Below are 27,649 nucleotides of genomic sequence, written 5' to 3' on the forward strand. Positions count from 1 at the left end.
CTGATTAACAATTTGATGTTAAACTCCTAAATCTCTGTTCCTTGTATGTTATGTATATGATCATTGTAGTACATGTACCAGTATACAGTGTACATGTTGGATCATCATCTAATTAAATATATAAGTTATATATGATGGTACTGGAATCTGTATCTACTTGGTCAACAGGTCAAATGTAATGTTCACATAACTAAGAGTACATGATAGCTAGATTTCTGCAATGTATCAGGTAATTGTAACAGCATGTTAACAGATGCTAAATAGCAAGCGAACATGCCAGTTGAACACTTAATTTGTGTTTAATTACAGATACAACAAACTTTATGGCCTTTAATTAAGGGTCTGCATTATAGTGCTCAATTTGTAGATAATTTACTTAATGTAATTCTTGGACGTTATTCTAAACCTTTTTTTTTTCAGGTTGTTCAACTTTCTTCCCTATGGGCCAAACTGTTTATTTATTCATGGGTTAAATGCATTGTGCTGAGTTGATACATTTGGCGCACCTTCAGTGCATTTTTTTGTTTGGTTGTAAATATGTCCAATCTTTTTTAGCTTCTTTATTTGTGAAGAATAGCCTGTTTTATTGTTAAAGAAACTTTAGTGAAACCATGTTCGTGACATAAACACAGCAACATTAATTTAATATATAATTATATTCAAATTGTACATTAGCATGTGTATTTTACTTATACAAAAAAAAACTGTCCATTGTTACTCCAATATTTACTACACAGTGAAGCTATTTTAAAAATGAAAACATAGCACAAGTAAACGGTCTGATATTTTTTTTGTAAAAAAGGACAGTTTTCAGCCTCTGTTATAATATAAAGTTATTATACTATTTAATACGATAATTTGCAGAAATTATGTTATTACGATAATTTGCAGAAATAATACTATTATGATAATTTGTAGAAATAACAATACAACATGGTTTTACATGTAATATTTTGTGAGGGAATGGTGCAGATTGATTGATTAGTAGACTTTAGTTTAGATCCAGTTCTTTGTGCAGTGACATAATTATAATATATACAAGTACACATTTGAATATTTTGGTTGACATTATGCATAACTGTTTAATCATTATTATAAGATGAAGTGCAGGAAGTTAAAGCTCCACATACATTGTATATATATGATCTCTCATATCAATATTAGGGTGACCGTTTCAAGGTCAAGTCTTCATGTTTCAATGTATATGTATATGCTGCATTATGCATGTACAATTGCGCATGTACATAAAATGTACTTGAAACATAATGAGATATTTGATATAAGCCTACATGTAGAACAACTTGGAATGATCAGCCTGAGGTTGTAGGGTGACTTAAACTCAACACAGGCATTAGGGTTCAAGCTGTGGGTCAGACTAAATATATATATACACATTGGGTCAGTTTACATACATTGGGTCGGACTACATATATTAGGTCGGACTACATACATTTGGTCAGACTACATACATTGGGTCAGACTACATACATTTGGTCAGACTACATACATTGGATCAGACTATATACATTGGGTCAGACTACATACATTGGGTCAGACTACATACATTGGGTCAGACTACATACATTGGGTCAGACTACATACATTGGGTCAGACTACATACATTGAGTCAGACTACACATACATTGGGTCGGACTACAAACATTGGGCCGGACTACATACATTTGGTCAGACTACATACATTGGGTCAGACTACATACATTGGGTCAGACTACATACATTGGGCCGGACTACATACATTTGGTCAGACTACATACATTGAGTCAGACTACACATACATTGGGTCAGACTACATACATTGGGTCAGACTACATACATTTGGTCAGACTACATACATTGGGTCAGACTACATACATTTGGTCAGACTACATACATTGGGTCAGACTAAATACATTGTAATCTATATGGATCACATCACGGCTGGCCTTGATCGATACTGGTAGCATAGGGGTTGGACGACTCACGGTTATCAGACCTGCCTTATTCATAATGCATCTTGCATTCAGCCTACCTTATAGAGATAAACCGAAACACGGCATATATGGGTTTCTCCCATTCAATCCCTAGGTTACAGTTACAGTTTGGTAAATTTATCCGGAATATCGAGGTGGTCATTCTAGTGGTGCACCCACCATAAAGTTAAAAGGTCAGTTTGTTTGCACTAGGGTATAAGATCTGAAAGCCCCACAATTGCAGAATTTCAGAAAACAGTTATTACATTTTGTACTCAAGACTGAAAGAGTTAATAACTACATGTAGATGTCCCGCAGCAGTTTTTAATGGCTGTTTTTTTTTTCAATAAAAATGACTGCATTTAAAACCCACCCTTTAAAATCTCCCTTAGTCAGCCCTTTAAAGTGTGGTTAAATTTTGTCAATTCGATTTAGTTTGTATTTCATGGTTTTCCCCCACATTTAAATTTTCCCTTGAGTAAAATTGTAAGTTCTAGATTTAGGGTAAATTTTAAATTTGGGATATTTAAAGGGTTTTAAAATTATTAAAAAAACCAAAAAATTTGAAAAAAATTATAGAAAATGTATAGAAACCCTAAAAAGAAAACATGGGATTTTATAAAATAAACATTTATATATTTCCCCAAAACCCTTTTTGTCCCGAAAAAAAGTTTTACTGTTATAAAGGGGATAAATTGTTTTTTAAAAACCCTTGGTTAACTAACCCTTTTTTTCCCCTGGGTCTCTTTTGAAATTCTAAGTACTGCCTGTCACAAAGAAAAAAAGGAAAGTGGCACTTTTTCATTTAAACAGACCGTTTTTTAAATAATTGCTTTTTAAGTGGGGCTTTAATGTCATTCCAGGATATCAATAAACGAATACTTGCAACCCCCCCCCCCCCCCTCCCACACACACACACACACACCAACCAAAAAAATAACAACAACAAAAAGCAAAAAATAAAAAAATTTAAAAATGTTATAATATTCAAAGTAAGGGATAAAGTTACGCAGCATCCAATGGGATAGGTTGAGTATAAACATCAGAAATCTGAAAAAATAACCATGTTAACAAAACAAAAGTTAAGTTAAATGATATATTATCATGTGCATGTAAGCTCAATAAATAAGTTAGCCATCCTGCCAAAGGCATACATGCCATAATTTTTGGACAGCTTTCCGGGACACTTTTCACCGCGGCAATAATGGATGTGTAGGCAGTTGTGGAAAAGGGGGGGGGGGTGTCAATCGTATAACTTTATTATATTAGGAACACTTTCTCCTGAATTTTAATGATAAACAGTTAACTTACTAGTTTTAGAAGTAGTCTTTTAGGTCGACATATTTATCATTTCATAGTATTTCATTATTTCATTTATTATTCCCTAAAAGCTGAATGGGCGCAGCCATGTTGTTCACCCGTTATATCTTAAAGTCGTGATAATTACTACATGTCACGTAATGCAATTCTTCCAGTCATAAAAACAAACACTGCAAGGTGATTTATTTGACACCTTTAATTTTTTATTTGATAGATATATTTACATTGTTTGTAATAATTAGACTTTCGGCAAGTTAGCAATTGATCTAAAAATTAATGATTATCGGGGATTAACGATAATAGTTAAGGGGCCGTAAACCATTAATTAACCCGGCCATTAAACGCTGCCGAATTCAACAGAGAAGGTTAATTGCCGATGCATGAAGAAAGCTATTGCCGAGGGGAATCGACAGTCCATAATTGGAGGGCTGTATATTGTAAACTTGTAAGTGTCAACGTTCCTGTGTATTATGTGTGTACCAGGTCAGAATATGTTTTACGATCGAGAGGTGAAATGTGCGAGATTTGATTTAAGAAAATTTATGAACATTTTGCAAAATATCCTGATTTTTTTTTCCGGGATCAAATCGATGCCCGGGACATCTCCGGGACAGACATCCGATTTCCGGGACAATCCCGGGCATCCAGGACGTTTTGGCATGTATGCCAAAGGCTATGTATCTTGGTCATAACATTTAACAAGGCTCAATATAAATAGTAACAATGTAGATAGACAGATAATCATATACAATCCAACTACCAGTATATACACGTATATACATGTATGATCCTGAAGATGTTGTTAAATGCCTTCTAAGAAAACTGAAAATTTTAATTTAGAGTAATTTTCATTTAGCTTAGAGTTACATTTTCACCCTTTGGGAGCATATCCTGATCTGTCATTTTGGATTTTCTTCAGTTTGTCATCATGTCATGAATTTTTTTTATAGGGAATACAATGTACATCTGTCAGCCTGTCTTAAGAAGGTAGAAATGGTTTTTGACTGTATCAAACCCCCTCATTTTGAATTTGGCAATGTTATATTGTATGTTTCCCTTTTACTCTTATAGTAATATTAGATAATTCAAGAAAACCATTTATTTGAAAACAGTGAAGAGAATGGCATAGTCAAGTGATTATTCTTTATTATCCACTGCACAATAACCATAATTTTCTTCTTGACTAATTAGATAACTGCAAACTGATCATGAAAAGAATAGAACTGTTTGGTTAGCGAGATAGGTAGATGTTGGGACTGTGAATTGGGCGAAATGGACAGTGCAGGTCACCTTTGTTCTGATTGATCATGAAATGCTTTCTACAGTCATTCACACTGTACCTCTGCTTAAGCTTGTACAAAAGTTGTCAGTTCCTTGTGAAAGTGGAGGCACTAGGACTAGTTAACTGCTTGACGGCGTGCCTTGGAACAATGCGTTGGCTGGACTGTGCTCTGGCGAATTCAAAGTGGCTTAGTGCCATGATCCCAAGGGTAGACTACCAACAACATCACCTGAAAGCAGTGATTTTTCTCACTTAATTGGGAAGAGGCCTTAGCCACTTGATTTTGGGGAAAATTATCGCTAAAATTGCTAATTTGGGAAGTAAAAAAACAGGTTTACATGTAAGTTCAGATATTTGGGAAAACTGCATGTTTTTAAAAAAAATTCAATTGGGAAGAGGCTCTTTATCAAAGTCTGTTATATAAGCAGGAAAAACACGGGAAAAGAATGATCCGATTATGAAGAATGGGTTATGGTTATCAGAAAGTCAATGTACACTGCTGCATTCATCATGTAGACATAAATGATTTCCGTTGACTACTGTACATATTATATAGACTCCGGCAAGTGCTGTAAAGTGTTTCACAAGTCATAACACTTGAAATATTTCATATTTGGACAGACCTTGCTTGAAATATATACATTAATTAATGCTTCGTTTATGGCTGTTAAATTTGTATTTAATGAAACTTTAATGGTAATGAGATGAGGCTCTGACTAATAAGAGTTACTTATTCAGAATTTCTGACAATCATTCTTAAATATTCTTGCAATAGGTATTTTGTCATATATGTCACAGAAGATTAAAAATTTGAAAATGTAAAATTGTAAAGAAAATAATTATGAGTCATCAGGATAAATGTTTTACATTAACATGTAGTTTGCTGACTGCATGCAACTGAATCAACTGGTAAACCATGTAGCCAGTGCAGTCCAAGACCATCTGGTTCATCTGTACTGTGTTATCATTGACTGCACTGTTCGCTCTCAGTCAGTGCCAAAACTATCTTTTGTCCATGAATATATACAACATGAAAACTGTATATTGATACATTTTGAGGAATTATTATGATTTTTAACAAAGCTTAAAATTTATACTGTCATCCTTTGTGGCATTTTAGTATCCAATCTAAAGTATTTGAGATTTTAAGGTATGAGAAATTTATTTTCATGGAATCAAATGTGCAGTGTTTTTTCTTTCTTTAGTAACATATTCTAAACTGCTTTCATATACATTTTATTGACAGATATTTACATTTATTTATAATCGAGTCTTCAGGCACCTTTAACCTTTGATTGTTAGAGGTTTGAAGTCCTTGGTGTTTGTTATTGTAGCTGAAATAAGATTTTATACATTTCCTAAAAGAGCTTTCATTTATTGAATTAATTTCATTATTATATATTTAATATTATTAAAATATATTTAGAAAGTTTTTAACCTTGTATCGGATAGATATTGAAGTTAGTGTGATTAAAAGGTCACAGAGGCTAAAAAATTTCCTTTTTTTTATTGGTGCCAAAAGTGCTAAAGGGGGCTTAAAATTTTGATGCTTTTATAAGTCAACACAACTAATTAAGCAGAAATTATTGTTATGCTTCTTTGAAATTACCTATCCAAAATCTATTCAGATATATTTTTAGATGTTTCACGATTTGATTACAGCTTCATCTTTCTTAAGATATACAAATATACTTAATATGTACTAATTATAATCAAGCCAGAACTGATAAGATTTAAGTTTAATTCATTGTCACTGCAACTTAAACATTTCAAAACCACCATATTTTTTATAATAATAGAATATAAAAGCCAATAGTACATGTTGTAAATAAGCATGGATACTTTATAATTCCAACCATAAATAATAAATTCACCCACGCATTATAGAAATCCTGCAATTCCTGATTAAATTCTGTCTTTGATGGAAATTCAAAATCAATATTAGACGTCTAATGAAAATGGTTAAACCAGACTTTGTATTTGCATATAGTATTAAAAGAGCAGTAAAACATAAGTAAAAGCGAATCAATAAGTTCTGTCAACAAGTTCTGTCATCTGTAGACAAGGATTTCATGTTCAAGAGCCAACTTCTTTCATCTCATCTGTTTACATCATGACCTCCGGGTCAAAATTGGGTCAAACTTGTAAATTTTTTCACTGATATAGACACAATTAAAGGATGACTTTACAACCCTTGATCTTGAAAATCAAATCAGCTGTGTTTATATGCGATGGGGGTACATTTTTATGGTTGTATTATTACAACCCTTGCAGAAATTTTTAAAACTTTGCATCAAATTTATTACTGCACAGAAGTTTTTTTGTGCTTAGTTTAAATTGCAGCCATATTAAGTTATTTAAGTTTGATTTGTGAATTCCAAATAAGTTCTTAGTTCAACTAAGATTATGAATAATATTCTTTTGACAGCTTCCTGAATTAATCAATTCTAGTCTGAATGTACATGTAGCTGGTGCAGTATAAAAGAAAAAATAGTTTTAGTTGGACTTCAAAGGATGCAATTCCATGAACCCTGTGTTGAAAGCCTCAGACTCCTTAACAGCTATAAGCCATGTTGTGCTCCTTATGAACTGAAAAAAATATAACTATGTGAGCCGCGTCACGACAAAACCAACATAATTGGTTTGCGACCAGCATGGATCCAGACCAGCCTGAGCTGTGCAGTCTGATCAGGATCCATGCTGTTTGCTATCAGTTTCTCTACTTGTTATAGGGTTTGTAAGCGAACAGCATGGATCCTGATCAGACTGCGCGGATGCGCAGGCTGGTCTTGATCCATGCTGGTCGCAAACCTGTTATGTTGGTTTTGTCATGACGCGGCTCATATATATATATACACATTGTGTGGAAATAGATTCATTGGTCTGACCCATAGAGATATTTCTTCATGTTACAATGCATTATGAATATATTTACATAGGGGAAACTGTATATTTCACCTGTTGGGTGTTAACAAATGTTTAGATACATTACAGGTGCAAAATTGAAATTTCTGTCATTAAATCCATTTAAATATGTAACAGTATACAGACTGGATAGATTTGAATGAAATTCATGAAACGATTCTCGTCTCATTTTAAAATTTCGAATAAGTTTCTTCAATTTTATGAAAAACAATCACTTTATGCATGTATGCTACAATCATAACAGTGTCATAATTATCCTGTTTGCTGCATTAGAAAAGCTACTTCTTATGTACTTAATGCATCATGTACTTATAGCTTGCTAAATTTTCCTAACATTTATTTTGCTGAATTTATATGTAATTGCGACTTGCTGTGCCTTAAATTTCTGAATTAGATACTGTTAAAATATGAATTCAAATCAGGATGGTAAAAAATAGTTATTATCCGGAACTTGGCAAATCCGGGTTTTTTCAGAGCTATTTCCGCGGTACAAACAAACTTACTGCTACAGCTTTACCATGCACTACTGTTTACAGTTGGCTTGTACTACTTGTAAAACTGTGACTGTAAAAGTTTGTTTGTACCCTGGGATAAGCTGGGAAAACCCAAAACATTTTTAATACCGGATCAAGTCTTAATTCAGTGGCCACTTGTTATAATAGACCCAGCTTGGCTGAACACAGGGCAAGCACTTCAGCGCGTGAACATAGAATATACCTGGCAGGTACATTGAATTATGATACTGTAAAAGCATTTAATGATAGATCATATAGATATTTTGTAATTATTGTTAGATACTGGGAGAAAAAGTTTCTTTGTATTCAGTTTCTTCAATATAATTATATTTCAAAAGCATCTTGACTATTTTGTTTATCATGACACTTATGAAAATCAGTTATCATGCAGCACTGTGATATACCATCGGCTATTTCTCATTACCTCATGATACAAATCATAACAAAATTTTGGTCTTCCTTACATCTTTGCAATTTGCGATGGTGTCACTATTAGATCTGAAAAGAATTTTATCCACATGACAGGTTGAATTTAATGAAAAGTATTTGAATTGGATCTAATATTATGATGCTTGAGATTAAATATCTGCATATTTTGTGAGCAGGATGTGTATTCTTTAGTTGCACTATTATTAAATTATTTGTGGCGATTTTCAGTTGAACGATTTTCAAATGCATTGGAATTAAAAAGAACATAAATTTTGAAACTGGAGTCTGATTGAATCAGCAATAAATTGATTTATTTTTAAAGTACTGTACGGGAACAGGGCAGGAAATGATGATCCAGTTCGGTGATAGAAATTACGTCACTGTCATAGGGAAAATTTAATAAAATTGATTATAATGGAGAGTATTTTTGAATACATTTAGCTTGTAATCTTATATATACAGAATATTATGTTGTAGTAGCCTTTGAGGCTTTGTATTTTGCTATGGTGGAGAATTAATATCTTGCGAGACGGAAGGTCGAGCGTGATATCAATTTTTCAATGTTGCCAGTAGAAAAATACATAGCCTCAGAAAGCTACTACAATATAATTTTCCTTTTAATATATACCTTTTCGTTTTATTTAGAAAATGAAATGTAGTTGTCAAGAAATAAACTGACGGATGAACAAAACCGGCCATGCCTTTAATAATTTTGGTTCCCGTTTCCAAATGTAACATTATCGGAACCAACGTCAAAATAGTCTGACACTTCCATATATGCCACCTTATTTTTCACTTACATAATACGGAAATTTTTAACCGTTGAAGCGTATTTGCGCTTCAAGATTTGCGTGTATTTTAGGGAGAAAATTTATAGGTATATAATAACTTATATTACAAGGCCATTTATTTTGAAGATCGTTATTTTTTGAAAATTTTTGTAATTTGTCTTCAAGATCTGTTTAAAAGTATCAATATACAGGTCTGAGTAATAAAGCAACTCATATTGGCTGATATCTCATCTGCCAAAAAATTATAATATATAGATATTTTCGAACTCAAGTTGTTGGGATCTAACTTAAGTTTCTTGAATATAGTTTATGCAGAATTTATTTTAGTTTAATTGTGTAGGAAGCAAACATTAGATTATAGACACTTTCTCTAATCTGTCTTGGAACCAGTACCAGTACTGAGTAATGAGTGTAAAGGTTGCTCATAGTAACAAGTGCTTGGCCCTAACGGGAATCGAACTACGTGGCTAGCTATCTTTAGATTACTAGTCATAGGTGTATTGCTCCGTAATGCTGCTGCTTGCTTGAATTTGTAGTCCATGACCATTGTCTATAAGTTTGTACGATTGTAACACCCGAGGTGAGCCAAAATCTGATCTTTCCTGTTTCAGCACCATATGACCGTTGGTGCAATGTAAAACCAACCAAACAATCAGATATATAACTATTATAATTGTACTCTGTGCCTGTTAGAGATATTAATAGATATATTTTGGAAAATTGACATTAAACTTAAAAACAGAACATTTATTATTAGAATGATTGAAGAATGATTTCAGTGTTATTGCCTTCAAGCATAAGACTTACAGATGGTAAAACTTAAAACAATAGAAAATACATATTAGTAGAAATACATGTAAGTGCCTATGCATTTACTATAGAAGAAGTGGCATGATAAGCTGTCTCTACAGATGTTTTTCATTGAGAGACCACTTGCAGCAAGTGGCCATCCATTCCATTCAGGAACTAACATATGTAATATACTGAGATCAATCATATCAAAAGACTATTTTATGTTGGGTGGTCTTTATTTGATAATGCAGTTACATGTACCTTTACAATTGTCTATATTTAAATGATTTATATGAGATTAAAATATAGATCTTGAATCATAACTTCACTGAAATTTTTAAAGTAATTTTTATGGCTTTGTTCAAAAGCTACCACAGTGACACAAAGTATTTTAGTGCATGCAGTTACATTTGTATGTTCTGATTTAAAGGATCATGTATTTACATGTATTAATTCTAGTTCAGAATTAAGGTTTGATAAAGTGTCAATTAGCATTTTAATTACATTTAATGATAAGCTAGACAAATGCTTCGTTGTACGTTCCATTAATAGCATGCAGAATTTCTTAATGACCCGTAGGATTAATTGTATATGTAATGAATATATACAAAATGTATATTTGAGATTTGGTTCTTGTTAACACAATCATTGTAACATGTCACATACAAAGCCATTATGATATAACAGGATACAATATACTTGTATTTACCTGCAGTACATTTTCTGTATATGATTAATTATTGAACTTAATGTTCATAATTATGCCCCCATTTTGAAAAAAAGGGGGTATATTGCTTTGCACTTGTCGGTCCGTCGGTCCGTCGGTCCGTCGGTCCGTAGACCAAATGGTTTCCGAGTGATAACTAAAGAACCCTTAGGCCTAGGAACTTCAAACTTGGTATGGTGATTGGTCATGACCAGTAGATGACCCCTATTGATTTTGGGGTCAAGGGGTCAAAGGTCAAGGTCACATTGACCTTGTAAGCAAAAACGGTTTCCGATCAATAACTAAAGAACCTTAAGGCCTAGGAACTTCAAACTTGGTATGGTGATTGGTCATGATCAGTAGATGACCCCTATTGATTTTGGGGTCAAGGGGTCAAAGGTCAAGGTCACATTGACCTTGTAAGCAAAATCGGTTTCCGATCAATAACTAAAGAACTTTAAGGCCTAGGAACTTCAAACTTGGTATGGTGATTGGTCATGATCAGTAGATGACCCCTATTGATTTTGGGGTCAAGGGGTCAAAGGTCAAGGTCACATTGACCTTGTAAGCAAAAACGGTTTCCGATCAATAACTACAGAACCTTAAGGCCTAGGAACTTCAAACTTGGTATGGTGATTGGTCATGATCAGTAGATGACCCCTATTGATTTTGGGGTCAAGGGGTCAAAGGTCATGTCACATTGACCTTGTAAGCAAAAACGGTTTCCGATCAATAACTAAAGAACCTTAAGGCCTAGGAACTTCAAACTTGGTATGGTGATTGGTCATGATCAGTAGATGACCCCTATTGATTTTGGGGTCAAGGGGTCAAAGGTCAAGGTCACATTGACCTCTTGGGTAAAAACGGTTTCGGATCAATAACAAAAGAACCCTTAGGTCTAGGAACTTCAAACTTGGTATGGTGATTGGTTATGACCAGGAGATGACCCCTATTGATTTTGGGGTTAAGGGGTCAAAGGTCAAGGTCACATTGACCTTGTAGGTAAAAACGGTTTCTGATCAATAACTAAAGAACCCTTAGGCCTAGGAACTTCAAACTTGGTATGGTGATTGGTCATGACCAGCAGAGGACCTATTAATTTTGGGGTCAAGGGGTCAAAGGTCAAGGTCACATTGACCTTGTATGTAAAAACGATTTCCGATCAATAACAAAAGAACCCTTAGGCCTAGGAACTTCAAACTTGGTATGGTGATTGGTTATATCCAGCAGATGACCTATTGATTTTGGGGTTAAGGGGTCAAAGGTCAAGGTCACATTGACCTTGTAGGTAAAAACGGTTTCTGATCAATAACGAAAGAACCCTTAGGCCTAGGGACTTCAAACTTGATATGGTGATTGGTCATGATCAGTAGATGACCCGTATTGATTTTGGGGTCAAGGGGTCAAAGGTCAAGGTCACATTGACCTCTTAGGTAAAAACGGTTTCCGATCAATAACTAAAGAACCCTTAGGCCTAGGAACTTCAAACTTGGTATGGTGATTGGTCATGACCAGCAGATGACCCCTATTTATATTGGGGTTAAGGGGTCAAAGGGCAAGGTCACATTGACCTTGTAGGTAAAAACGCTTTCCAATCAATAACTTAAAAACCCTTTGGCCTAGGAACTTCAAACTTGGTATGGTAATTGGTCATGACCAGCAGATGACCTATTGATTTTGGGGTCAAGGGGTCAAAGGTCAAGGTCACATTGACCTTGTAGGTAAAAATGATTTCCGATCAATAAACTAAAAACGCTTAGGCCTAGGAACTTCAAACTTTGTATGATGATTAGTCGTGACCAGCAGATGACCCCTATTGAGTTTTGGGTCAAGGGGTCAAAGGTCAAGGTCACATTGACCTTGTAAGTAAAAACGGTTTCTGATCAATAACTAAAGAACTTTAAGGCCTAGGAATTTCAAACTTGGTATGGTGATTTGTCATGACCAGCAGATGACCCTCTATTGATTTTGGGGTCAAAGGTCAAGGTCACATTGACCTTGTATGTTAAAACGGTTTCCGATCAATAACTTAAGAACCCTTAGGCCTAGGAACTTCAAACTTGGTATGGTGATTGGTCATGACCGGCAGATGACCCTCTATTGATTTTGGGGTCAAAGGTCAAGGTCACATTGACCTTGTATGTTAAAACGGTTTCCGATCAATAACTTAAGAACCCTTAGGCCTAGGAACTTCAAACTTGGTATGGTGATTGGTCATGACCAGCAGATGACCTATTGATTTTGGGGTCAAAGGTCAAGGTCACATTGACCTTGTAGGTAAAAACGGTTTCCGATCAATAAACTAAAAACGCTTAGGCCTAGGAACTTCAAACTTTGTATGATGATTGGTCGTGACCAGCAGATGACCCCTATTGAGTTTTGGGTCAAGGGGTCAAAGGTTAAGGTCATGACCAGTAGATACTTGATAACCCTTATTAATTGTTTGATCACTGGGTCAGAAGTCATGCATAATAACCTTATCACATGACTAATTGGCTGCTGATAGGGGGCATACATGTTTTACAAACATATCTTGTTCCATTCTGTTTTGATCATTTAAAAGAACTAAATTAACACACCCATTAAATTCTTTAAAAGTTTTTTTAAGGAAAAAAATGGAAGTTATTTAAATTTCTCACATTGCTAAATGTTTTAGAATGTCATTTAAACGGAAATTAATCTGTTTAGGAGTTCCCAATAAACGATATTGATTTGATCATAGAACAGTTTTTATGTAGCCAAAAAATTGTTTCCATTTATTTACGGAGTTTGTAACAGACTGTATTTATACGTTTCTCGAGATTAAAACTTTCACATTCAGTTATTTGAGAGAAGTTGTCACAAACGTAAAGTAATATATTATAAGCCTGGATAATGTGAAATATAATAAGGATTCAATATGCTTTATTGGGATTAGTAAACAACAGTGAAATTCTTATGTGGACAGCATGCATATTTCTCTTCTTTTGTTTTCAATGTGTTAATTGACATTTAGGAAAAGAATATTAATTTCAGATAGTTATACTGGCAGTGTTTCTCAGTTCATCACTATAAGAATTTGATATTTTGAGATGCTTTTTACTTTGAGATGTACTCTTACGATTGTCTTGTTAACGATCGTCTTGAATATATTTTCTTAACTCTTCATTTCCTTTATAATAGAAAACAAATATATTGAAGAAATATATCTTTATATAGAAAGTTGTTGTCAAAATAGAAATTAAACTTTTTAATTGTAAATATTTCTAAAAGACCACCTGAGTGAAATTAGTGATTTAATCAGTATTGGATATACTGTGATCATTTTATTTGAGGATATTTTAGTATTGGACGGGGAAACTCTGCTAGTATAACTATCTGTATATATATTGATGAAAGTTTGTGATGATGAAGATTCTCAGAGTTACAAAGGTTTCTATTGATAAACATGTAATAAGCAGATGATGTGATTGGGCTTTAGTTAAAGTCGTGTTTTCTTGTTAAACAATCTGCATGGATTTACATAATAGTGATGAATATATATAAATAATTAATTGTGATTGAAGTGCTCATAAATTGTGATTTAAACAATTTTAACATTTTTTTTCAAGGACTTCATTTTTTTTATTTTTTTTTAATTTGTGGATATAAGTCACCAAAGAGGGAGAAATTATAGTGCATTCTATAATTAATATTTTTTATGTATTGTGTGTGTATAATTGTGCAATACAGATTAATGTAAAAGTTGTGAACAGAATTATTGCCCTTTCTAGAAAAGTGAATTACTTTTACAGGTTATAGAGGCATTATGAATTTGTTGTTATTCAACATATTCAGTTAATCATTATCATGAGGTGTCTATGGAGGTTGTATTACTGAAAGGGATATGCAAAATGTACCAGTATTAAATGGGTTTGTAAGTTAAGAGAGAGAGTAAGAGTTAATCAAAGGGCTGCATGCTCTGTGGTATTTTCTGATCTTTCCTGTATAAGTTTATTTTTATATACTATAATTCATCTTACGCAGCGACTGCATTTAGATTTTTTTCTATAACAGTTTGAGATTGATACATATGGAATTTTGCATGCCTAGAGTTCATCAAAACATCATTTTTCATTTTTTTATGACAGCCACACTTTATCCTTGCATATCGTGGCTACTTCCTTAAAAAAGAAACTTAAAAAAAATGTTGCCTCGACTAGGATTTGAACCTTTGGCCTCTCACATCCTAAACGAGCGCGCTACCTCTGCACCACTGTGAAGTAATACGTATGTAAGCTTGAATAAAAACAAATACATTGTAATTCTAAAATTGAGAATTTCCATTTCGTGTTTGTAATCCTTATAAATTTCGAGGTATTTTTTTCACGATAAACCTGTTGTTAAACACTGATGAAAATAATTTAGCGAAAATCTTCTCGCCAAAACAGTCCGACATGTATATATTCCACTACTCGACAGTCAGATTTATTTGTGTACTACGCTCTGGAGTATTCGGTAATCGACATAGCTAAAAATAGCATTTTCATTGATTAAGCTTTACGGAAATAGTCGAACATTATTCATTGGGTAAAAAAGATATTCATCCGCGAAATTTGTGATTGTAACCTCATATTTCTATTGACTAATCTTTTAATGCACTGTAATCCGTTAAATGTCTCCATTAAAAATTATTCTTTATTTTAAATTGCTGGTTTCTAAGCAGTTTTGAGTGAGAACTACTTTGCGTTGTTAGGTCTGTGAGGAAATTTTGTGTTAGACCGTGGATGTTAGCTATGTATTTACTGATCTTGCGATCAGAAAATACAAAAAGCTTGTTGTGTTTCAACCTTAGGGGATCAATGTAAGTGGGGGCGGCATGGTTCTGATATAATGTCTTATGAGTTCAGCCAATGAATGTAAATAGTTATCATTCATGTATCCAAATATCTTATTTACAAAACAAGTCCGTACATCGTTCTGCACATAAAAACAATGTTCAAATGATTATCCTATTTTATTTAATTTTGATTTATTTATTTAATGAACAAAAATACACTTGTTTTTCATTATTGTTGTTTTTGTCTGCTCAGATAAAGTACTTTCCTGCTAGTCACTTGCTATAATGTTTCTGTGTGAAAATAAAGACTGGAATTACATACCAGAAAGTGTTTAATTAATCAAGATAAGGGTGGGAGGGGAAGCACTAAGGTATCAATAAGATAAAATGTATTTAATCATTTTTATACCTAGTTTAGAATGCATCTATATTTGATGGAGAAATTAATTTACTCTATAATGCTATTAAATGACTCAAAAAGGATGTGTAAGATTTCTATTATAAAGGGGTATCATGTTGCATGTATTACTGATAGGCTGGCAGACAGACAGGGAAGTATAATGTAAAATTAATTGATGATTTTAAGTTGACATTTTGTTAGATTATTTGTCTGAAGTTATAGTTCCTGTATTTTATTAATTGTCTGTAAAAGTAGCCTTCGTCTGTCTGTGTGAGTAACAAAATTTGACATTACTACAAATTAGCTTTTCTGTTATTCAGGAAATTCCTGTTGAAAATTTGTTTAGCCAGAACTTTAGGGGCCATCATGATAGGTAAAAGGATATTAAAGAAAATAAAAGAAAAAAAGGAAAAAAGCATCATTTATCATTGTTAAGATGAAATAGATTCTACATATCATTATGCTTTGAATATCTTCTGGGTGAAATTGTTTGTCAATATTGACCTGAGGCATGTGAATATTCAATGACTTTTTTTGGTAATTATGGAATTCTGAAGTAAACCATACAGATTTTAATGTATAGTACAACAGTATATGTTAACTTAAAATAACCAGCATGCATATCACCTGCCTTACTAGCCATGGTGACACAGTGTTAACTTTCAGTTAGTTTAAAATTGAAGATTGCAGGTTCAATTAAATAAAATGAAATTTTGTGTATTTTCTTGTATGAATTCTATTAATTTTTTTTTGCAAAAATTTTACCATAATGTGTTATGTATACAAATCTCTATGTTAAGTTTAATGAAATGAAAAAAAAAATGTATTTTAAAATTATGGAAGTATAAGAAAAATGCTAGACAAGAAAAACACTATTACTCATGTTTCAAATAATTTAAAGAAATAAAGAAATCAGTTTAAAAGGTTTAACTAATTCACCCAGCAATATTTATTGATTTATTATCGAGATCTATACTATAACTAAAATCATTAGGGTAAATCTTAAAATCAAATCACAGATGGCACTGAATTTGTTTGGGTCTCAGAATGTCAGAAAGGTGAAGGTTGTGAGATTATAAATAAATTTGTTTTTGTATAGTGCCACCAATGCTGTTTCCAGTGTTGTAACTGTAGTAAATTGGCTATAAGATTAATTTGCAATGTTTATTTGGCTTAAACAATTTGCAAAAAAACCCCAAAAAACGTGAGTTGCCTTAACTGGGATTTGAACTCCAGACCTCTTGCTTCCTAAGCGGGTTAACCCCTCGATCGCGGGGAAGTTATAAGATAACAGCCTGAAAAAAAAACACATTATTCTAAATTAGGGTGTGTAACCCTTACTAATTTCGAGATATTTTGTTCATGGTAAACCTGTTGTTTAACACTCAGTCAGAGCCTAATATAAGCATGTATATCTGTAAAGAATTGCACAATATTAGAAATCTTCGACCAATTGGGAACTATTTTTTCTTTCCCGTGATTTAGGCTTGAAAATTAATGCGCCTGTCATTTGACAATCTTTACGCATTGATCTCCCCTTAATTTTTTGGCGTCAGTGTAGATATAAAGGGAAGTAACCGCTTCGAGGAGTTCAGACTACTTTTGGTATATGCAAATAAGCGTATCAGGGTCTGAAATTTCGCTACCATTATTTGTTTGGTCTGCCGACAAAAAACGCAAATTAATGAAAACTCTCCCGAAAATTAACGAGTCTCGGGTCAATATTGCTAAACAATACTTTATTGCCCTTTCCTACATTTTCACCCTCTGTTTAACAATTTAAGATAGTTCAAAGTTACATTGGTGTTGCAAGATAAAATTGATCACAGTTAACTGATTATAGCTGTACAATTATGAGAAATAAATTTCAAATGCTGTATAATTATGGGTGATTATATATGATGGTATTGGTTATTTCTATTGCATTCTAGGCAATCCTCTCTTTGCGTTTCTATTTATTTATCTCGGAGGTGTCATTTACGTCATAACAGTAATATGGAGACATTAGAGTTTATTTCAGAGAAAATTTTCACCCCATTTGTTGTTAGTAGAGCAGTTTTTGTTTAAGTAAACTTTGGTATTGATTTTTTATAATGACTAATTGTAGATTTTTATATTTTCTTTAAAGAATTTGAAAGTATGCTTGTTTGTCCAAACAGTTAACCTTTTTTTAGCAAGTTAGATGTATTTTATATCTAATCAATGTCTCCATATTATAATGCACTTTTTTATTAGACTACAAAGTTCCACAGTTACCTCCCTTAATGTACTTTGAAAATTGATATGGTTTGATTTTACTTAATTTCCATTTTATGGAGACCATGACTTTATCACAGGAAATGTACCCTTTCTTGAATACAAAATTTTATCACAGTCACTATAAAACCTGTTCATGACTTACTAATGTGATTCAAAATCACTGCAACTATATAGTAATATAATGCCAGTTAATATTTAATCATGGCAAATATGCCTGTTCTTAAAACACTAATTATGCCCCCATTTTGAAAAAAAGGGGGTATATTGCTTTGCACTTGTCGGTCCGTCGGTCCGTAGACCAAATGGTTTCCGAGTGATAACTAAAGAACCCTTAGGCCTAGGAACTTCAAACTTGGTATGGTGATTGGTCATGACCAGTAGATGACCCCTATTGATTTTGGGGTCAAGGGGTCAAAGGTCAAGGTCACATTGACCTTGAAAGCAAAAACGGTTTCCGATCAATAACTAAAGAACCTTAAGGCCTAGGAACTTCAAACTTGGTATGGTGATTGGTCATGACCAGTAGATGACCCCTATTGATTTTGGGGTCAAGGGGTCAAAGGTCAAGGTCACATTGACCTTGTAAGCAAAAACAGTTTCCGATCAATAACTAAAGAACCCTTAGGCCTAGGAACTTCAAACTTGGTATGGTGATTGGTCATGATCAGTAGATGACCCCTATTGATTTTGGGGTCAAGGGGTCAAAGGTCAAGGTCACATTGACCTTGTAAGCAAAAACAGTTTCCGATCAATAACTAAAGAACCCTTAGGCCTAGGAACTTCAAACTTGGTATGGTGATTGGTCATGATCAGTAGATGACCCCTATTGATTTTGGGGTCAAGGGGTCAAAGGTCAAGGTCACATTGACCTTGTAGGTAAAAACGGTTTCCGATCAATAACTAAAGAACCCTTAGGCCTAGGAACTTCAAACTTGGTATGGTGATTGGTCATGACCAGTAGATGACCCCTATTGATTTTGGGGTCAAGGGGTCAAAGGTCAAGGTCACATTGACCTTGAAAGCAAAAAAACGGTTTCCGATCAATAACTAAAGAACCTTAAGGCCTAGGAACTTCAAACTTGGTATGGTGATTGGTCATGACCAGTAGATGACCCCTATTGATTTTGGGGTCAAGGGGTCAAAGGTCAAGGTCACATTGACCTTGAAAGCAAAACGGTTTCCGATCAATAACTAAAGAACCTTAAGGCCTAGGAACTTCAAACTTGGTATGGTGATTGGTCATGACCAGTAGATGACCCTTATTGATTTTGGGGTCAAGGGGTCAAAGGTCAAGGTCACATTGACCTTAAAAGCAAAAACGGTTTCCGATCAATAACTAAAGAACCTTAAGGCCTAGGAACTTCAAACTTGGTATGGTGATTGGTCATGATCAGTAGATGACCCCTATTGATTTTTGGGGTCAAGGGATCAAAGGTCAAGGTCACATTGACCTTGTAGGTAAAAACGGTTTCCGATCAATACCTAAAGAACCTTAAGGTTTAGGAACATTAGACTTGGTATGGTGATTGGTCATGATCAGTAGATGACCCCTATTGATTTTGGGGTCAAGTGGTCAAAGGTCAAGGTCACATTGACCTTGTAGGTAAAAACGGTTTCCGATCAATTAACTTAAAACGCTTAGGCCTAGGAACTTCAAACTTTGTGTGATGATTGGTCATGACCAGCAGATGACCCCTATTGAGTTTTAGGTGAAGGGGTCAAAGGTCAAGGTCACATTGACCTTTTGAGTAAAAACGGTTTCTGATCAATAACTCAAGAATGCTTAGGCCTAGGAACTTCAAACTTGGTATGGTGATTTGTCATGACCAGCAGATTACTCCTATTGATTTTGAGATCAAGGGGTCAAAGATCAAGGTCACAATGACCTTGTATGTAAAAACGGTTTCTGATCAATAACTAAAGAACGCTTCGGCCTAGAAACTTCAAACTTGGCATGGTGATTGGTCATGACCAGCAGATGACCCCTATTGATTTTGGGGTCAAAGGTCAAGGTCACATTGACCTTTTAAGTAAAAACGGTTTCTGATCAATAACTCAAGAACGCTTAGGCCTAGGAACTTCAAACTTGGTATGGTGATTTGTCATGACCAGCAGATTACTCCTATTGATTTTGGGATCAAGGGGTCAAAGGTCAAGGTCACAATGACCTTGTAAGTAAAAACGGTTTCTGATCAATAACTAAAGAACGCTTCGGCCTAGAAACTTGGCATGGTGATTGGTCATGACCAGCAGATGACCCCTATTGATTTTGGGGTCAAAGGTCAAGGTCACATTGACCTTGTATGTTAAAACGGTTTCCGATCAATAATAAGAGAACCCTTAGGCCTAAGAACTTCAAACTTGGCATGGTGATTGGTCATGACCAGCAGATGACCCCTATTGATTTTGGGGTCAAGGGGTCAAAGGTCAAGGTCACATTGACCTTGTAGGTAAAAACGGTTTCTGATCAATTTACTAAAAACGCCTAGGCCTAGGAACTTCAAACTTTGTATGATGATTGGTCGTGACCAGCAGATTACCCCTATTGAGTTTTGGGGCAAGGGGTCAAAGGTCAAGGTCATGACCAGTAGATACTTTATAACCCTTATTAATTGTTTGATCACTGGGTCAGACGTCATGCATAATAACCTTATCACATGACTAATTGGCTGCTGATAGGGGGCATACATGTTTTACAAACATATCTTGTTTTAGGTTACATTGATTATATAAATGCTGGCTGGCTTGCTCTGTTTACAGCCTGCAACATTCCATTTATAGTTTAAAGGAATTCAATTTGATAATGATTAAAATAACCCTTAGCCTTAGGGTTTAATTACTGGTTGTGTCCGATAGGTTAAATTAGCTATTATGATCAGTGAATGACTGGTAAAATTACAACCTGTGACCAGTGTATGGCCTGGTCAAATAACCACCTGTGACCAGTGTATGACTGGTTAAATTACCACCTGTGACCAGTGTATGACTGGTTAAATTACCACCTGTGACCAGTGGCCAGTTAAATTACCACCTGTGACCAGTGGCCAGTTAAATTACCACCTGTGACCAGTGTATGGCCGGTTTAATTACCACCTGTGACCAGTGGCCAGTTAAATTACCACCTATGATCAGTGTATGGCCTGGTTTAATTACCACCTGTGACCAGTGTATGGCCTGGTTTAATTACCACCTGTGACCAGTGTATGGCCTGGTTTAATTACCACCTGTGACCAGTGTATGGCCAGTTAAATTACCACCTGTGACCAGTGGCCAGTTAAATTACCACCTGTGACCAGTGGCCAGTTAAATTACCATCTGTTACCAGTGGCCAGTTAAATTAACAACCTGTGACCAGTGTATGGCCCGTTTAAATTACCGCCTGTGAGCAGTGAATGGCCTGGTTAAATTACCACCAGTCCTGTGACTAGTGTCCAGTTAAATTACCACCTGTGGCTAGTGGCCAGTTAAATTACCACCTATGACCAGTGAATGGCCTGGTTAAATTACCACCTGAGACCAGTGTATGATCCGGTTTAATTACCACCTGTGACTAGTTGCCAGTTAAATTACCACCTATGACCAGTGTATGGCCTTGTTAAATTACCATCTGAGACCAGTGAATGGCCTGGTTAAATTACCACCTGTGACCAATGTATGGCCCGGTTTTATTACCACCTGTGACCAGTGTATGGCCCGGTTTAATAACCACCTGTGACCAGTGTATGACCCAGTTAAATAACCACCTGTGACCAGTGTATGGCCCGGTTAAATAACCACCTGTGACCAGTGTATGGCCCGGTTAAATAACCACCTGTGACCAGTGTATTGCCCGGTTAAATAACCACCTGTGACCAGTGTATGGCCTGGTTTAATTACCACCTGTGACAAGTGTATGTTCTGGTTATATCATCACCTATGACCAGTGTATGGCCTGGTTTAATTACCACCTGTGACAAGTGTATGTTCTGGTTATATCATCACCTGTGACCAGTGTATGGCCCGGTTAAATAACCACCTGTGACCAGTGTATGGCCTGGTTTAAATACCACCTGTGACAAGTGTATGTTCTGGTTATATCATCACCTGTGACCAGTGTATGGCCTGGTTTAATTACCATCTGTGACCAGTGTATGGCCTGGTTGAATCATCACCTGTGACCAGTGTATGTTATGGTTGAATTACCACCTGTGACCAGTGTATGGCCAGTTAAATTACCACCTGTGACCAGTGTATGGCCTGGTTTAATTACCACCTGTGACCAGTGTATGGCCGGGTTAAATTACCGCCTGTGAGCAGTGAATGGCCTGGTTAAATTACCGCCTGTGAGCAGTGAATGGCCTGGTTAAATAACCACCTGTGACCAGTGTATGGCCCGGTTAAATTACCGCCTGTGAGCAGTGAATGGCCTGGTTAAATTACCACCTGTGACCAGTGGCCAGTTAAATTACCAGCTGTGACCGGTGGCCAGTTAAATTACCACCTATGACCAGTGTATGGCCTGGTTAAATTACCACCTGAGACCAGTGGCCAGTTAAATTACCACCTGTGACCAGTGGCCAGTTAAATTACCACCTGTGACCAGTGGCCAGTTGAATTACCATCTGTGACCAGTGGCCAGTTAAATTAACAACCTGTGACCAGTGTATGGCCCGGTTAAATTACCGCCTGTGAGCAGTGAATGGCCTGGTTAAATTACCACCAGTCCTGTGACTAGTGTCCAGTTAAATTACCACCTGTGGCTTAAGTGGCCAGTTAAATAACCACCTATGACCAGTGAATGGCCTGGTAAAATTACCACCTGAGACCAGTGTATGATCCGGTTTAATTACCACCTGTGACTAGTTGCCAGTTAAATTACCAACTATGACCAGTGTATGGCCTTGTTAAATTACCATCTGAGACCAGTGAATGGCCTGGTTAAATTACCACCTGTGACCAGTGTATGACCCAGTTAAATAACCACCTGTGACCAGTGTATGGCCCGGTTAAATAACCACCTGTGACCAGTGTATGGCCCGGTTAAATAACCACCTGTGACCAGTGTATGGCCTGGTTTAATTACCACCTGTGACAAGTGTATGTTCTGGTTATATCATCACCTGTGACCAGTGTATGGCCTTGTTTAATTACCACCTGTGACAAGTGTATGTTCTGGTTATATCATCACCTGTGACCAGTGTATGGCCTGGTTTAATTACCATCTGTGACCAGTGTATGGCCTGGTTGAATTATCACCTGTGACCAGTGTATGTTATGGTTGAATTACCACCTGTGACCAGTGTATGGCCAGTTAAATTATCACCTGTGACCAGTGTATGGCCTGGTTTAATTACCACCTGTGACCAGTGTATGTTCTGGTTTAATTACCACCTGTGACCATTGTATGTTCTGGTTATATCATCACCTGTGACCAGTGTATGGCCCGGTTAAATAACCACCTGTGACCAGTGTATGGCCTGGTTTAATTACCACCTGTGACAAGTGTATGTTCTGGTTATATCATCACATGTGACCAGTGTATGGCCCGGTTAAATAACCACCTGTGACCAGTGTATGACCTGGTTTAATTACCACCTGTGACAAGTGTATGTTCTGGTTATATCATCACCTGTGACCAGTGTATGTTCTGGTTTAATTACCATCTGTGACCAGTGTATGGCCCGGTTAAATTACCACCTGTGACCAGTGTATGGCCAGTTAAATTACCACCTGTGACCAGTGTATGGCCTGGTTTAATTACCACCTGTGACCAGTGTATGGCCTGGTTTAATTACCACCTGTGACAAGTGTATGTTCTGGTTATATCATCACCTGTGACCAGTGTATGGCCTGGTTTAATTACCATCTGTGACCAGTGTATGGCCTGGTTGAATCATCACCTGTGACCAGTGTATGTTATGGTTGAATTACCACCTGTGACCAGTGTATGGCCCGGTTAAATTACCACCTGTGACCAGTGTATGGCCTGGTTAAATTACCGCCTGTGACCAGTGTATGGCCCGGTTAAATTACCGCCTGTGACCAGTGTATGGCCCGGTTTAATTACCACCTGTGACCATTGTATGTCATGGTGTATGTCCTGGTTGAATTACCACCTGTGACCTGTGTATGGCTCTACAAATGACATGTGTATAGCCCAGTTAAGTTACACCCTGTGACCAATGTATGGTTGGTTAAAGTACCATCTATGGGCTCAATACCTGGTTTTATACTAACTGTTTGCATAAATAAATAAATATTGCTAGTACTAGCACTCAAAAAAGGTAGTCTGTTCCTAATTGTATGAATAACCTCTATAATTCTTATGTAATATACATTGTACAATTTACCATGAAAGTTTAATAAAATGAATAACATTTAAATTCAGAACAGACTTCCTTAAATTTTGTTTTGAAACTTAAAAGTCAACAAAATAAAAATAGAAAAAAAGTTGTCATCTAGATATTTTTACACATATATTGAGAAACGATATCTATTGACAAAATTTCTTTTTTTTTGAAACAATTTTAGCAACAAACATCCACAAAGTTTAAAAATATACATAGTATATAATTACATGGGAAAAAAATCACATGAATAGTTTTATTGTGTATCAAATGTATGTATTAAATGTTATGTTTGCCTGATTTCAGGTAGTTTTTATTTTACATTTAAATATACCAGTAGCATGTATTGGATTATGTCAAGTAAATTTGAGGTATTTTATATTATACTTATATACTAATTGAAACAAGTGTTTGGTTTCTGTTAATCCAACCGTTCATTCATTTTTACTTCTGTCATATTTTTTACTCAAGCCCTGCATCAGTACATGTAGATTGGGTAATGGGTAGGGATGGGATTATGTTGTTTTTATGGCCCCACACAGGGGATGGGGCATATAGATTTAACCTTATCCAAATGTCCGTTTCAAAATAGTGTGTCATGTGTAGCTCTAAAAATGCTTAAGCTGGTCAAGAAATTTTAAAGGAATTTAGTTGTGCATCTAGGGGTAACAGCTTGTGGATTGATTAAGATTTATTTTGTAAAGTTACTTGACAAATTAGTAAAAATTTGTGACAGCCTCCGTGGTCGAGGGGTTAGAGTCAATGACTTCTAATCCAGTTACCTCTCTGGTGTTAGTTCGATCTCCGGGAGATGCTTTGGTAGTTTAGCGCAGAGGAAGGTCGTCTAGTACTGGTGTAACTCTCCAGGAACGATGGTTAGGAAACTACCCGCCTATATGACTGACATACTGTTGGAAAAAGGCGTAAAATGAAACAAACAAGTAAAAATTTTCAATTTATGTCCCATATTTGATTTGGGTTCAATTTGCCTCTGACATGTGAAGAGGCTATTCAGTTAACTTGTACCCATTTTCTGAATTTTATGCAATGATAGGGGCAATTTATGTCTTCTCCAACAGAAATTTCTAAGTTTGTGTGACTGAAATACATCCTTTCTCTACCATAGAAAATAGATGATTTAGAACAACAAAAAATATTATGATAATTTGATTAGGCATTAAAGTATGAAACGAAAAAATTAAAAGAAAATGATAGCAAATGAATAAGATTTGAAAGAAAAAGAAAACTGTCAGTCTGTGAGGGATAAAATCTTGGCACACAGGAAACAAATATTTCATTATTGATATTAATTACTATTGTTATATTGTATAGGAATTGAGTGGCGTTACAGCTAAGTATTGCCAATTATTTGTGTTATATGTTTATGGCATGTCAACGAAATGTCATAATATTTTCCCTCGTAATTACCTTGAATGTTTTGTTATGAATTTTTTGGAAAGAGGTTTATTATTTGTTTTCATGGTTATTTTAGAAATATGTGACATTTCTAAACTCTTACAATATTACTATATCACTTTGATATTGGCACTTATGCCAGCTGACACCAGTAAAAAGCCAGGCCAGTAGTCAGATACTGGTGCTTATTCTTTGTGGCTCTTGCAGAAAGCCAGTGCAGTATTACATACATGTATCAATGCAGTATGACCAGCCAATAAATTAAGAAATGTATAGGCCTTGGAAGTGCATTAAACTACAAATGATTTGATAATATAGTAGCTTCTGGAAGTAAAAAAGCCAGGGAAGCCTTCAAATAATTCATTTGTACTTACCAAACTATTTTGAACACTTCGGTTTTCTGATGTTTAATAAATTTCATTTTGTTTCATCCTTGATGAAACCCTATAAATGAAACATGAAAGTATCAATTTCGCAGCAGTGCTAGCTATCTAAGCTGAGCATGCTTAGAGTTAATGTTAATATATTGAAATAATTGTTGTTGTTGTTTTTTTCCCTTATAAAAATCAAAATACAATGTATACTATATATAATTTCAGACTGCCCTAAGGAGGATGTACCATGTCAAGAAGATATTGTTTCTCTTGATGCCATAAAAACACTTCATAAACAGATTGATGACGATGAGAGCGGAAATATTGACAAGAATGAAAGCAAAGAGGTTTGTTACACTTAATAAAGTCACTTTCAAACTTTTGGTGCCAGTAGTGTTTGGGTTTGTTTGCAATTTAAATATAAAATTAATATTGTGAAGGTTTTGTAATATTATTTAGAGACAATAGGGTGCCAGTGTCATAGTTTGTCACCAAATATTGGTCATGTTATAGAAAATAATGTGATAAAAGTATGAAGAGAGATTCTACATGAACATAATTATGTATACTTGGGTTAATTTGATGTGTTGGTTTCTGGCAGCTCAGCATTGTGTTTAATGGAAACTTGGAACCTATATCCTTGAACTATATTAATGATTTTCTAGAATTCAAATTGTTCTGTAAGGTGTGTTCACCATAATATTCTGTACCAGAGGTAATCTTGTCTAGGAATGACAGATGATGACAAAACAATACATTGTATTAATTATTCAATTTATTGTATAACAGTAGTAAAATTTTTGCTTTTCAGTTAGGTCCAAAAATGTAGATAAATAGGATAATTATTGCCCCTTGAGGCTGCCTTTAAGATAGCCTTTAATTAAGTATCGAGGCATAAAAATTGTAGTCACCATTTATCTGTGTATGTTTGTCCATGTGACATCCTTGTGGCTGAGGGGTTGCCTTTAAGTGTTGATGCATTAGAATTGAAGCCTCCATTTTACCCGACGTGATTGTAAAAGGAGACTAAGTTGGTTTGAATTACTGGAGTCTGTGCATCTCTTAGCTCCAGCAGGTGAGGTGGTGTTGCTTTAAGATTGGTTAGCCGAAATCATCTTTCCTGTTTCGGTGCCATATGACTTAAATTGTGTTTGGTGCGCCGTAAAAACCAGACAACGCAAACAAAAAAGGATTATTACTCATGAAACTTGCTTTCAGTTCTTATTATAGACGTTATTAAATAACTTAAAAGTGTTAAACTTGCAATGTAGCTGTTTTACAAGTGTAAATGAGTCACAGTGTAAGATGTTTAAACAGAATTTTAATTGATATTTTATTGACAAACA

The 27,649-nt window shown here is 35.2% G+C and overlaps 1 protein-coding gene across 1 annotated transcript in view; it reads left to right on the forward strand.

The window, feature by feature from the left end:
* LOC132754460 (stromal interaction molecule 1-like) overlaps positions 1 to 27,649 on the forward strand; it is a gene marked incomplete at its 3' end in the record, with an annotated part of 36,600 nt that overhangs the window by 3,154 nt on the left and 5,797 nt on the right. Inside the window, exon 2 of the mRNA XM_060745088.1 lies at positions 26,529 to 26,650. Within this exon, the coding sequence (XP_060601071.1) occupies positions 26,529 to 26,650 (122 nt within the window). The remainder of the gene's footprint in view (positions 1 to 26,528; positions 26,651 to 27,649) is intronic.

This window comes from Ruditapes philippinarum, unplaced genomic scaffold, assembly GCF_026571515.1.
Source record: "Ruditapes philippinarum isolate M1 unplaced genomic scaffold, ASM2657151v2 ctg2381_1_1_1_1, whole genome shotgun sequence".
In the NCBI taxonomy this organism is placed as follows: Eukaryota; Metazoa; Mollusca; class Bivalvia; order Venerida; family Veneridae; genus Ruditapes; species Ruditapes philippinarum.